At 41.8% G+C, this 13,255-nt stretch overlaps 1 protein-coding gene across 1 annotated transcript in view; it reads left to right on the forward strand.

Annotated features, from left to right (window-relative positions):
- The first annotated feature begins 259 nt into the window (after positions 1-259).
- QDPR (quinoid dihydropteridine reductase) overlaps positions 260-13,255 on the forward strand; it is a 49,606-nt gene continuing 36,610 nt past the window's right edge. The window contains exons 1-4 of the mRNA XM_068267659.1: positions 260-462; positions 1,130-1,222; positions 4,588-4,684; positions 7,853-7,993. Of these exons, the coding sequence (XP_068123760.1) occupies positions 367-462; positions 1,130-1,222; positions 4,588-4,684; positions 7,853-7,993 (427 nt within the window). The 5' untranslated portion in view covers positions 260-366. The remainder of the gene's footprint in view (positions 463-1,129; positions 1,223-4,587; positions 4,685-7,852; positions 7,994-13,255) is intronic.

A 13,255-nucleotide genomic window follows, 5' to 3' on the forward strand; every position in this document is an offset into this window, starting at 1 on the left:
GCCTCCTCCCTGTGTTGTAAAATTCAATAAACATTGAAACACAATCACTTCCCAAAGCACGACATGACATGCCTGCTCGTCTCCCAGCCCAGCACGCTCAATGCACTCACTGCACAGTACGTCACATGGGCACTTTGCAAGGTTCGCAGGGAACAAGCAGGGGCCCAATGGCAGCACGTAACGTCACTCTGATGCAGGGGAGGCTGGTCTGGAGGGGGTTGTTATAGCACAGGCGGTGACGTCAGGAGGAGGAGGGGTCGAGTCTTGTGTTCTTCTTACATGACAGTTCTCAGCCAGAGTTGCTGAGTCTGAGCAGCGAGTGCTGATCAGAGACTGAGCACTTTGACCTATACTACACTGTGCAGAATGGCTGCTGTCACTGAGGCTCACAGAGTGCTGGTCTATGGAGGGAGAGGAGCCCTGGGGTCCAAGTGTGTGGAGTACTTCAAATCCAAAAACTGGGTAACTATTAACTCAACTTAGGATTGGATGAGACTCCAGTCAAACTAGAGCTATAATGAGAAAAGACTGACTCCAGTTGCAGCATAGCTGCATATGCGAGCTTAAAGGGTATGAAATATGGAGGCTGCCATCTTTATGTCCTTTAAACAAAAATTTTTAATTTTCTGGCTTTTGGGTAAATCCTTTTTAGCTTGCTGGAAAATCTTGCACTTGAAGCAAGCATGCAGCCAGCAGAATCACAGTGGAGTCCTTACACCTTATCATCAGATATGCAATAAGCATTTAGAATAGAGCGTCACTAATAGAGGTGTGATGTAACCTTTGATTTGTCAATTTCAGCCCCTCTTGATCCAGAATTAGCAGGGACTGAAACCTCTATTTTCATGTAAGTAATCAGATTCAGAAGGGGAGTGACAGTTTGCTGACTATCAAGGTACTCAGTCATGACCCTTTTAAATTACCCTGGTCCAAAGGGGTTCTAGTTCAATTCCTGCTAATTCTAGTTCTTGTGGAGTAAAACAATTGCCTATACTTAAATGTTATTCTCCCTGTGTGGTCACCATCAGACCCTTTCATGTTCCTCCTTGAAATGTAATTCAGTTGCATGAAAAATGTATTATCCTTTCAATAAACTCATATCAGTCTAATTTTTGTTTTCATTTCTCAGTGGGTGGCATCAATAGATGTGACAGAAAACGCAGCTGCCAATGCTAACGTGGTGGTGAAATTGTCAGATTCGTTCACAGAGCAATCTGAGGAGGTGAGTCATTGGTTTTCTGTGTATTAGAACCTGTGCAGTTTCTGCCCATTTAGCCACTGGACCTCACTCAAGCACCTGTTGTAATGTGAATGTCTGTTTATCTTGCGAGGAAATGCTAAATAGCATGAGGGCTTTTTTTACACTACACTCGATTTTGCAACATTTTCAAATCTCATGCAAAATGCGAGGACACCAGCGAAATAATGAAAATCGCAGGTATACTTATACACCGGTGCGAACCAATAGCGATCTGATTGCTAAAGTCCTGCATGCTGCAATTTTTTCCCCCTGCATTTCTCCTTGCATTCTTAGCATCTAGTAAACATTGTAAATAATTTTCATAAGGACCTGTACACACTGCTGAGTTTTTAGAATCACAAGGTCTTTTGAAAAATCATGAAAGTCGTGATGACCTATACACACTGGTGCAATGTGTTTTTAGAAAAATGCAATCGCTGTGACTGCTGCATTTTTTAAACGATACGCTTGAAAAAAAATGCATGAAAACCGCAATGCATGCAATTTTTTTCCATTGTGTTTTTTTTAGGTAAACAATCAGGAAACCAGGAAAAGATAGCCTCAGCAAAATCGCAAGCGCATCGCAATTGATGAAAATCGCAAGTAGAAATTTGATTAAAAACGCAATTGCACTGCGTTTGCAATTTTCAGTGTGTACAGGCCCTAACAGTCACTAAGAATTTGCGTTGCGATTGCGTTTTGCAATTTGAGATATAAAACAGCTTATTCTGGTGCTATTGATTTAGTTTATTAGACGCTTATTGCTCACTCAGGGCAGTGATTTACTGTAACCTGTAACTACTGATATGAAATCCATATTTAACTGGTTCATCTGCAGTAGAATGAAATCTCAACAGTTGCTGTGTGTGTTCCACATCATGATTGCTCTTTGAACTGCTATTTTCAGTAAGCCAGTGTCTGCCACACACACTGCCAGAAGCACTGTTTCTACTTATTACAGTTGATTAGTGTCATGTAAGACTATTGCAGTTGTTCTGTCCCATATAATATTTATAGACTTTGTGCCATAGCTTTTAGCATGAGACGTTCATGCCAGGTTGGACAGCATCAGTGCTGTGGCTCTGCAGCATTAGTGTCCTGGTCAGGTGTTTTTTGTTTTTTTTTTTTCTTTAGGGCCTCACAGGAGGCAAAATTCACCTGGGGTGAGATGAAACTTTACTTGGGGTTAACCACATTCAATAGGCTGATGATTAATAATTATCAGACCATATCGGTCAATAAGTTTCCAGGTCTGATTACCAATCTACTCATGCAAAGTTCCGGGTTTGCCCAGGGCAATTAAAGTGGGATTAAACTCTGACATAATATTCAATAAAAATGTGTTTTCCCACTTTTTATTACTAATACAGTTATATTTGCTTTTGTGCAAGTATTATCATCCGTTCACAAATTACAAGTTCCCAAAGTGCAGTTTATCTGCTCTGAAAGCTGCCATTGTAATTGATTGCATAGCTGCTGTATTTATATATATTATAATGTATCTACTGAGAAGTTGTCTGCTGTGCACTCTTTCCTGGCAGTGATTCAGTTGAAAAACAAGCAGAATGTTTACAAATAGCGCAAGATATGGAAACATAATCAAGATAATGTAATCGCTTCCTCAACTTTGATTCAGATTTAATGCTAGGTACACACGATGCAATGTCTGATTATTTCTGATCTGATTTCCAACCAGTTTTTTGAACGATTTTTCAGAATTGAATGGAAAATCGATTGAAAAATCGATCGAAGATCAAATAGGACATATAAATAATTGATCAGACAGTAAATCTGCCCCTTGTTTGTTTAGCATTGTCCTATTGACCTGTACTCCATTTTCACTGCAATAACTTACATACCACACTACATGGCATTAGTGATCTGTAGGTTTTCCATTAATGTCATTATCAATTTCGCTCTGCCTGTTCAGTAAGCCTGCACCTATTCAGTAGGAGACCTTAGGCAAGTCTCCCTAACACTGCTACTGCCTATAGAGCGCGTCCTAGTGGCTGCAGCTCTGGCGCTTTGAGTCCGCCAGGAGAAAAGCGCGATATACATGTTATTTGTCTTGTCTTCTCTTGTAGCCAACCAATTCCTTTATTTATGGACAGTAATGAATTATACTGGCCTTGGGGTTAGTTAGGTGCAGCTCAGGCACTGATTATGTGGGAAAAGCCCCAGAACCTGCATAGCTTAGATATTTCAATATTTAAATGCATGACTTGGCAACATTTTTCCCTTTGTCTCCTACAGACACCTTACATAGGCTCCATTAGTCCTGTCTATAATCTAGAACTGATGACAGCTGATTACAGGCCTCCATTTTTTTTTTTTTATTTTTTTTTTTTTTATCATCTCATCATTTACCTCCCTCATCCCTTAATTCTCATACATATGCTCAATGATGTGGACTGAGTGTTAGGGTAACATTTTGGGGAACGAGTGCTGAACAGATATTCTGTGCAGCTATAGCATTGCTCAGTGGAGAAAAGTAATGATTGGCAACACATGAACGAGTTGCTGTCCTCATGAGGTTCAGCACACTTGTCTGTGCAGAAAACCATGAGGTTTTGTGTTTTAATAAATATTTACATTTAGCAAAATGCATGTGATATTCACGTGTGTTTTTTTAATTTCCCATCGGATAGCATTTTAACAAGTGAAAAAGATTATCAGATACTCAACCCCCCCCCACACACACACACACTCCAACGCATGTGATTCATGAATAAATTTCCCATCGGAGAGCATTTTATGCAAATTTATGTGATCTGCATACAGTATGCGGGAAGAGGAAATGCGCTGTACGGTTTGAAAATGCACATAAAATTTCACTGGGAATCTTACACCCATGTGATTTCTGTGCGGCCCATAGACTTGCATTATGTGTGATATATATATATATATATATATATATATATATATATATATATATATATATATATATATATATATATATATATATATATATATATATATATATATATATATATATATATATATATATATATATATATATATATATATATTTTTTTTTTTTCCCCCTTGCATTTGCTACTATGTATAAAACGCATGGTACTTTTATATAAAACTGTATGCAATTCAGCTAAGGGCCGCTTCACATGGGCATTCGGGTATGTTGTGTTTAGCTGATGCTAAACGCTTCTCTGTAAATGAACAAAGAAGCGTTTGGCATCCGTTCCCATCATTTGGTAAGCATGTTGCATGCTGACCCCCGCAGGGAACAAGGAAGCACCGCGCTTAGCCGATCCTGGATGCCCTAAAACAGGTTCTTGTCATTTGACATTAACTACTACTTGAGATGTCATTCCATTTTCACACATCAGGTGACGTCGGCAGTGGACCAGCTTCTGGGTGGAGAGAAGGTGGATGCCATCCTGTGTGTAGCTGGAGGCTGGGCTGGTGGCTCTGCTAAAGCCAAATGTAAGTTCATATCCTTCCTATTAGGGTAAATTTTACATTTGTAAGACCTTTTTATTTATTTTTGCAAAAATAAACTGCTGCACCAGTTCATAGATCCCCGGGGACCTACAACTGCCTTTCTCTCATTCAGTCTGAATTACTCCCCATTTATTCACATAAGCATACATCTGTCTGCTGAAGACATGTTTCCGGGGCCGGGCCGAGGCAGAGGCGAGAGAGGCTTCAGCCTCTGGGCGCAGTGTAGGAGGGGGGCACACAACTCTCTCCGCTATCATTCTCCTATTGTGTATGAAGCAGAAACAAGAAAAATGGATACAGTCATTGCAAGTCAGATGACTAGAGATTAAGGTGTTGGGGGCCCTGAGGCGCCTCTTAGTCTAATAGTATTCAGTGTGTGACGGCTGGGGTGGGAGGGATGGAGGGTCGCACTTTGGTGTCACAGCCTTGGGTGCTGGAGGACCTTGTCCTGGCTCTGCATGTTTCCATGCTTTCAGCCAGGTGTGACTGGGGCTGTTTTTGGCAGGACCAAAGGCGAACAGGCAAGCTGCGTGGTGCTGAGGATCTATGGATTGTTGCAACAGGTTTTTTTTTTGGTTTGTTTTTTTGCAGAAACTGCAACTTTTTGTGTTTCTGTGCCCCTTCCCCACGCTGCTCAGCATTAGGAAAAAAAAAATCCCCAATGACCTCCATTGCAGAGATGACCTAACACAAGTGCCAAAATAAAGGGCTGAGATGACCCATATCGCTGTGTAATTTTGGTGCCTCCTGTTTCAGCGATACTTTGGTATGGTCTGGTACATTGTGGTGTAGCAATAGGGCATGCAGATGGTGAATGTGCCAAGGCTTCTGAATCTAAGTGGCCAACCAGAGACCCTCCCTCAAACATTGTATCAGCCCGTTATTGGTACTATGCTGGTAATGATCACCTCTACATGTGCTTTGAATAGTAGTAACCATTAATGAACTGTTCCCCTCCCCTTCTATTGTTGCATACACACACCTAATTTTGATTGCCCAATTTGACCACCTTCTTGTAACATGAGGGCCAACAGCTTCTGAATACCACAAGCACATTGTGTAGGTAAGCTTTCACACTACTTGAAATCGGTAAAATAGGCCAATCATTGGTCAATCAAAATTGGAGGTGGTTACACACACCTTAAAATTCTGCAAACTGAACAAATCCAATATATCTTACTTCTAATGCTGGGTACACACGATGCGTTTTTTCGGTCGATTTTCCGTCCAATCTATTTCCAATTTGATTTTCCGATCAATATTTGATTCTGTTATCTTTTCATATCTATTTCCATTCTCTTCTATGAGAAATCCTTCAGGAAAAACGATCGTACATGTCGGAAATTATCTATCGAACCATCGATCTAATACAAAATTGTATGGTGTGAACCTAGCATAAAACCCGGTACACACTTTCAATTATGAATGACCATTCACTGACCATTTTTACCACCTCCTTGTAGTATGAGGGTTTATCTACACAATCGGCTCATAGTAATCAATATTTGCTGACCTCGTACTAAATGAAGGTGGTAAATTTGGTCAGTGATTGGCCAATCATAATTGAAAGTGTGTGCCAGGCTTTAAGCCCAGATCCTGGTGCACACGTGTGTATGAGCCTTAACATGCCCCTGGCCTGCTATTGATAAGTACTCTGTAGTTCTGTTCCAGTTATAGCATACTGTACTTCAGATGCTCCTATAGAACGTCTATGAAGTATGTACTTTGTCACTCTGAGTGGTGAAGCCCTCTTTACATATGGATGCAGTGGAAATACAACTTCATAGTGAGTCAGCCGTTTTGCCATCTGTGTGTGTGTGTGTCTGGCAGCAATCAACCGTAATAATTCTGATTTACTCCATATGCAAACTGCTCAAGTTGCTTTTAATTCCTTGTTTTACGTTCCAAAGTTTCCAAAAACGCTCATTTGTTTTGTCATTTTACTGTAAAACGAAACCATATTTAATTTTCATGGTACAGACACAAGACTATACAAACATAAACAGGTTTATTTTGTTAAGCAACAGATAATGCGTTCAGTGCAGTGATTTAAAGCTAACCTGTAGTGAAAAAAAAAAAAAAAAATCTAACCAGTGGTAAGCCTCTGGATGGTCCAGAGGATTCCCTGATCCTCTTCAACCAGAACTATTACTGCCCTTTTTTGACGGTTGCATAGCTGTTGGTGGTTGCGCGCCGCTCCTGTTTGAGTGTAGAAACGCACCCATACTGCACCTAGGCAAGTGCAGTAGAGCAAAGCTGCTTGTGCTTGGAGGAAAAAAGCTGTGCTCGAGTGGCCTTGTTCTGCTGGACATGCGAGGACTGTACTTGAGCATGCGCAGTATGACCTCTCTTTTTTACACAGAGGTAAGTATTTTTTACTCTTTGTTTTTTTACAAATGAGTTCAAGTGTATATACGTACGCACGCACGCGCACACACACACACACGCGTTATGCTCAATATTTTTTTTCACAAGCTTTTAGACCCTAAAAACAAGAAATAAAAAACATACCACAGAGAGGTCTGCAGCAACAGTGATTCCAGGTGATTATTCCTGCTGAGCACTGGAGCTTCCACATCCCCTTGGCCCTTGCTATCATAAGGCTGCAGAGAGGGCACACTGAGGTCACAGGGGGGCAGACATGTGCAACACCCCCAACATATATAGTTATTAGTTCAACCTCTGCTGGACCTTATTGTTATTTTGGAATGACTAGAGGGTGATTTACTGCACTTACTTACTGCCATTTTTGGTTGTGCAGATACCCTCTACTTGTTTCTCTACTGTGTTGTAATCCTGTTTGTTTCTCACTCTGATGTATGGCCGCTATATATAAAAACTGTGACAATGTAAAATAAAGAATATTTAAAATAAAGAGGCTCAATGTGACAGGTGAAACTGCGGCCAAGTGCGCAACCAATCGGCTCGGGACGATGGGAAACTGGTGGCGTAAATTCTATGCCATCATTTTCCATACATGGTCCTGAGCCAGGAGAAACCAGAACACAATCGAGTGACCGTTCCTCAAACACTACTGATGCAATATAAATACAACCATCTTTTGGCATAGATCTGCATTTTTCATTGTCTCTAATTTATTTCTGTATTTTTTGCTTTCTTTTATTTTACATCTGCATTCTTGATCTGTAGCATTCTATAAGAACTGTGACCTTATGTGGAAACAGAGTATTTGGACTTCAACCATTTCAAGTCATCTTGCCACAAAGCACTTGAAGGAAGGAGGACTTCTCACACTCTCCGGCGCAAATGCCGGGCTATCCGCAACACCAGGTATGGATGCATGCTTGTTCTACGTCAGTGGCTCATAAAGCAGAGCATTGGCACAATAACCAGGGAAGCAGAATTGTTAAAGGGAACCTAAACTGAGAGGGATCTGGATGTTTCCTTTTAAACAATACCAGTTGCCTGGCAGTCCGGCTGATCTCTTTAGCAGTAGAGGCTGAATCGCGGGCCTGAAACAAGCATGCAGCTAATCCAGTCTGACTTCAGTCAGAGCACCTGATCTGCATGCTTGTTCAGGGGCTGTGACTGAAAGTATTAAAGACACAGAATCAGCAGGAGAGTCAGGCAACTGGTATTGTTTTAAAAGGAAAAATCCAAATCCTTCTCAGTTTAGGTTCCCTTTAAAGCTTCACCATAGACAAGTGTTGTTGTTTTTTTTTATGAACAAAAAATCAATTAGTGTTGCGCCAACACCACTAAGCTGCTAGTTTGTCAAGGGATCCCTAATTCCTTTATAGTATTGTCCAATTGAATAAGTAAATGACAAACTGCGCTGAGAAAATTGGCTTTAATCGAATAATTAAAAGGTATTAAAGGTAAAATTGATCAGTGATCATAAGTAGATGGCCTCAAAAGTTGTGTATATGCATATACAATATGCTAAAACGTCCATAAAAACAAATAAAAATTAGTTCATAAAGACCCGTTACGGATCTAAGGTGCAAGAGCAGATTGAGTTTTGCTGTGCAATAAAATATTCACAGTGTGCTTCTTGAGTCCAGGATGTGGTTTCGTTGCATATGCTTATAATGGAACTCAATTGAATGTTATTAGTTGGTTCTACAGGTATGACCCCAATTGGGAGTATTGGCTTGCTGGAGGAAACAAATATTGATGCATCCCCATAGGAATCTCTCAAGTGATACAATAACACACAGTGCTTGTAGTTATACGTCTCACCCTTCCGGATCCGTAATGCGTGATGGAGTGCTGTTGCGGGGAGCCGCTCAATCTCACCTGCCCCGGCCGGTGGCTGGGTGAGAGAGTCTAGACGGGTACTGACGTCGGGCTGGGTTAGCCCGGCTCCCTTGCTGGCGAAGGTGGTGCGGGCTGGGACACTTGGCTGGAGATGGAATTTCCGTATAGTCCGGCGGTGCTAGCAGCCGCGTAGCTTGGCCACGCCTCCTTCCCCTCTAGTTTGTGACGTCACACTTGCAGCCACTGCTGACGTTTCGGGAGGAACGCCTCCCTTAAAGCTAGGCTGCAGAGGGTAATCAGAGGCTCTCTTATGTAGCTTTGCCCGCCTCCTCAATTGCTATTCTTAATCAAACGTATATAGGTCCAAATCTTTGTTTAAAGGGAAGGTTCAGGGAGGGGATTAAAAAAATAAAAATAAATTTCCACTTACCTGGGGCTTCCTCCAGCCCGTGGCAGGCAGGAGGTGCCCTCGCCGCCGCTCCGCAGGCTCCCGGTGGTCTCCGGTGCCCGACCCGACCTGGCCAGGCCGGCTGCCAGGTCGGGCTCTTCTGTGCTCCATTTCCTGGGACTTCTGCGTCCCACGCCGGCGCGCTGACGTCATCGGACGTCCGCCGGGCTGTACTGCGCATGCGCACCGGCGTGGGACGCAGAAGTCCCAGGAAATGGAGCGCAGAAGAGCCCGACCTGGCAGCCGGCCTGGTCGGGTCGGGCACCGGAGACCACCGGGAGCCTGCGGAGCGGCGGCGAGGGCACCTCCTGCCTGCCACGGGCTGGAGGAAGCCCCAGGTAAGTGGAAATTTTATTTTTATTTTTTTAATCCCCTCCCTGAACCTTCCCTTTAAGCCATGTGGTATCATGGAATTAAGATTGAATATCCACATAGTCTCTCTCCGGGACATTTCTAATAGGTAGTCCCCACCTCTCCAAGGTCTATTAACTTGCTCTATTGCGCAGTATTTCGTTCCCTTAAAGGAACATCCGTGTGCTAACTTATAGTGTTCTGAAAGAGGATGTTTTCTATTTCCTTTTGTAATATTAGTACAGTGCTCACTAAGTCTTTCCTTTTTAGAGCACGTTTTGTTCTTCCTACATAATGTTTTTGGCAGGGGCAAGTTAGCACATATATGACTCCCTTTGTGTCACAATTAGTGACATCTTTGATCTTGAAAGTTTCTTTGTTTACCATTGCTATGATTTCGTGAACCCTTTCCACAGGTAAACTAAACTCCCGACAGGCCCTGCAGAATCCGCATTTTTTAAAGTAACCATTCTTCTTCTTAATTCTGGTTGATCTTATAGTGGGCGCTAGTATGTTGCCTAAATTTTTAGGAACCCCAGAGAACCCCAGAATGATCTTTAAGAGAACAAAAAATGTAGGCAACATACTAACGCCCACTATAAGATCAACCAGAATTAAGAAGAATGGTTACAAAATGCGGATTCTGCAGGGCCTGTCGGGAGTCTAGTTTACCTGTGGAAAGGGTTCACGAAATCATAGCAATGGTAAACAAAGAAACTTTCAAGATCAAAGATGTCACTAATTGTGACACAAAGGGAGTCATATATGTGCTAACTTGCCCCTGCCAAAAACATTATGTAGGAAGAACAAAACGTGCTCTAAATGAAAGACTTAGTGAGCACTGTACTAATATTACAAAAGGAAATAGAAAACATCCTCTTTCAGAAAACTATAAGTTAGCACACGGATGTTCCTTTAAGGGAACGAAATACTGCGCAATAGAGCAAGTTAATAGACCTTGGAGAGGTGGGGACTACCTATTAGAAATGTCCCGGAGAGAGACTATGTGGATATTCAATCTTAATTCCATGATACCACATGGCTTAAACAAAGATTTGGACCTATATGCGTTTGATTAAGAATAGCAATTGAGGAGGCGGGCAAAGCTACATAAGAGAGCCTAGCTTTGAGAAAGGGAGGCGTTCCTCCCGAAACGTCAGCAGTGGCTGCAAGTGTGACGTCACAAACTAGAGGGGAAAGAGGCGTGGCCAAGCTACGCGGCTGCTAGCACCGCCGGACTATACGGAAATTCCATCTCCAGCCAAGTGTCCCAGCCCGCACCACCTTCGCCAGCAAGGGAGCCGGGCTAACCCAGCCCGACGTCAGTACCCGTCTAGACTCTCTCACCCAGCCACCGGCCGGGGCAGGTGAGATTGAGCGGCTCCCCGCAACAGCACTCCATCACGCATTACGGATCCGGAAGGGTGAGACGTATAACTACAAGCACTGTGTGTTATTGTATCACTTGCGAGATTCCTATGGGGATGCATCAATATTTGTTTCCTCCAGCAAGCCAATACTCCCAATTGGGGTCATACCTGTAGAACCAACTAATAACATTCAATTGAGTTCCATTATAAGCATATGCAACGAAACCACATCCTGGACTCAAGAAGTATACTGTGAATATTTATTGCACAGCAAAACTCAATCTGCTCTTGCACCTTAGATCCGTAACGGGTCTTTATGAACTAATTTTTATTTGTTATTATGGACGTTTTAGCATATTGTATATGCATATACACAACTTTTGAGGCCATCTACTTATGATCACTGATCAATTTTACCTTTAATACCTTTTAATTATTCGATTAAAGCCAATTTTCTCAGCGCAGTTTGTCATTTACTTGTTGTTTTTTTTTAAATTATAATTAACCACTTCCCAACTGAGGGGTTTTACCCCCTGACCACCAGAGCAATTTTCACCTTTCAGCGCTCCTTCCATTCATTCGTCTATAATTTTATTATTACTTATCGCAATGAAATGAACTATATCTTGTTTTTTTCGCCACCAATTAGGCTTTCTTTAGGTGGGACATTATGCCAAGAATAATTTTATTCTAAATGTGTTTTAATAGGAAAATAGGAAAAAATGTGGAAAAAAATTATTATTTTTCAGTTTTCGGCCTTTATAGTTTTTAAATAATGCATGCTACTGTAATTAAAACCCATTAAATGTATATGCCTATTTATCCCGGTTATAAAACCGTTTAAATTATGTCCCTATCACAATGTTTGCCGCCAATATTTTAGTTGGAAATAAAGGTGCATTTTTTTCAGTTTTGCGTCCATCCCTAATTACAAGCCCATAGTTTATAAAGTAACAGTGTTATACCCTCTTGACATAAATATTTAAAAAGTTCAGTCCCTAAGGTAACTATTTATGTATTTTTTTTTAATTGTAAATTTTTTTTTTTTTTTTTAATTACAAAAAAAAAAAAATTGGGGAGTGTGGGAGGTAAGGAGTTAATTTTTTGTGTAAAACAAGTTTATTTGTGTGTAAAAAATGGTTAGGATGTAGTTTTACTATTTGGCCACAAGATGGCACCATTACCAATTTGTTTCATACGACCTGCAAGCGTCCTTCTGGACTCTTGCAGGAAGTAGAAAGAGGCTGGGACTTTGTTATTTTTTCACAATGATCGGGCTGCTCAGCCGAGCGGCAGCAGATTATTGCGGGGCTGAGATCAACGAACGGGAATGGATTTTCCCGTTCATTGATCTCCGGGCGAGCGGGCGGCGGCGTGTTTACTAGCGGCGTGTTTACGAGCGGGAGCGCGGACAGCGGCGGGAGTGCGCAGAGTACGGATTTCTCCGTCCCTGGGGGTGAAAGGATGGAAAAAGGGGCGGAGAAATCCGTACGCGCGGGGGTAAAGTGGTTAATATAATGGATCCACCCACTATCGCTACATTCACAAAATAGGTTAAAACTGGCCAGAAATACCTTTTTTTTTTTTTTTTTTTTTTTTTTTTAAATTTTGGTTTCTATTAGTAGAAATGGAGGGTTTTTGAAGAGCTGGCCCATATGCAGTTCACTTTTTTTTTTTTTTTTTTTTTTTTTCCCGTAGTGTTCTTCTAGGTGATGATTTTTCTTCTGCTCTTCGAAATAACTTTTCAACCCCTCCATTATTTTATGGTGGACTGCAAAAGGCTTAGCAACTCTTCAGGGATTCTTAGTGCAAGGAAGGATACCTGCTTGGGTGCAATTTTTAGAGATAACCCAACCTATGCCTATAGAGTGTCTCAGAGCCAGACCAATACATCACATTATACTCAGCCTGGCAGTACCAGGATGTGCAGTCCAGCCTTCTGACTTTGAAAGTATTTGCTTGCAAGACTCGATGCAAAAAGGTCTACCGTACTTTCCCTTCTCTATTCAGCCATAAATAGTCCACCCAAAGGCTACACCCTCACATACCAACGTACGGAAGAACAAAATCTCAGCGTGTCCCTTGATCCAGAGCAATGGTCCCAGTGCCTGGAAACCCTATCCAAGGGTAGTATGCAGACATCAAACATGGAGGTCTCAATTA

The sequence above is a fragment of the Hyperolius riggenbachi genome, chromosome 1 (assembly GCF_040937935.1).
Source record: "Hyperolius riggenbachi isolate aHypRig1 chromosome 1, aHypRig1.pri, whole genome shotgun sequence".
In the NCBI taxonomy this organism is placed as follows: domain Eukaryota; kingdom Metazoa; phylum Chordata; class Amphibia; order Anura; family Hyperoliidae; genus Hyperolius; species Hyperolius riggenbachi.